The 977-nt window shown below is 38.5% G+C and overlaps 1 protein-coding gene across 1 annotated transcript; it reads left to right on the top strand.

Moving 5' to 3' along the window:
* Positions 1–54: 54 nt before the first annotated feature.
* Positions 55–592, top strand: LOC107746001 (protein NLRC3-like; the record flags this gene model as incomplete). The annotated part of the gene is made up of 2 exons (XM_016560030.1): positions 55–208; positions 242–592. Coding segments are annotated over 2 exons (505 nt in total), but the record flags the coding sequence as incomplete, so codon positions are not given.
* Positions 593–977: the final 385 nt, after the last annotated feature.

The following is a 977-nucleotide window of genomic DNA, read 5'->3' on the forward strand; positions in this document are numbered from 1 at the left end:
TCTGAGCGTTCAGGAGTTTCTTGCTGCTTTCCATGTGTTTTACTGCTATTTAAGCAGCACCACTGAGACCCTTAAGGTTTTTGATTCAATGCATAATTTGCATAGAGGTGCGGTAGATAAAGCCGTTGAGAGTGAGAATGGACACCTGGATCTGTTCCTGCGGTTCCTGCTGGGCGTCTCACTGGAGTCCAATCAGAGACTCTTACAGGATCTACTGACACAAGTCCAATCACTCTTACAGGATCTACTGACACACACAGAGAACAGCTCAGAGAGCATCAGGAGAACCACACATTACATTAAAGAGAAGATCAAAGATGGACATGGACTCTCCACTGAAAGATCCATCAATCTGTTCCTCTGTCTGCTGGAAGTGAAAGATCAGACTCTGTCCAGAGAGATTCAGGAGTTTGTGAAATCAGACAAACACTCAGAGAAGAAACTCTCTCCTGCTCACTGCTCAACAATTACCTACATGCTTCAGATCTCAGAGGAGCCGCTGGATGACCTGGACCTCCAGAAATACAACACATCAGATGAGGGAAGAAGAAGACTGATACCAGCTGTGCTCAACTGCAGAAAAGCTCTGTGAGTGATTAATTATGTTACTTTTTTTTTCTAAATGGACTTACGGTTCCGTTGAGTAATTATGATGTAAAACTACAACTCCAAGTTTGGGCTCTGTCAATTTTACCAAGTAATTAAATTTGTAAATTTACCAAGTTGGTAAATTTGTTATTGTACTAAGTGTAATAGCCATCTCTGTATAGTGTAGAGCATTCATTGGTTGAGATTCCCTCTTTCTGAAAACAACGTGGACAAGTAAATTTTTCTGGAAAACAAATATAGTATAGTACCATTATCTCAGTACAAGTGCAGTACAGTTAAAGCACTGTTCTAAATGATGTATCTTAATGGATATTTATTTTATTACATTTTTATTTATTTGATAGAATATTTTAGATTAAATTAAATTA

Source organism: Sinocyclocheilus rhinocerous, unplaced genomic scaffold (genome assembly GCF_001515625.1).
Source record: "Sinocyclocheilus rhinocerous isolate Xijiao unplaced genomic scaffold, SAMN03320098_v1.1 scaffold36908, whole genome shotgun sequence".
Lineage (NCBI taxonomy): Eukaryota > Metazoa > Chordata > Actinopteri > Cypriniformes > Cyprinidae > Sinocyclocheilus > Sinocyclocheilus rhinocerous.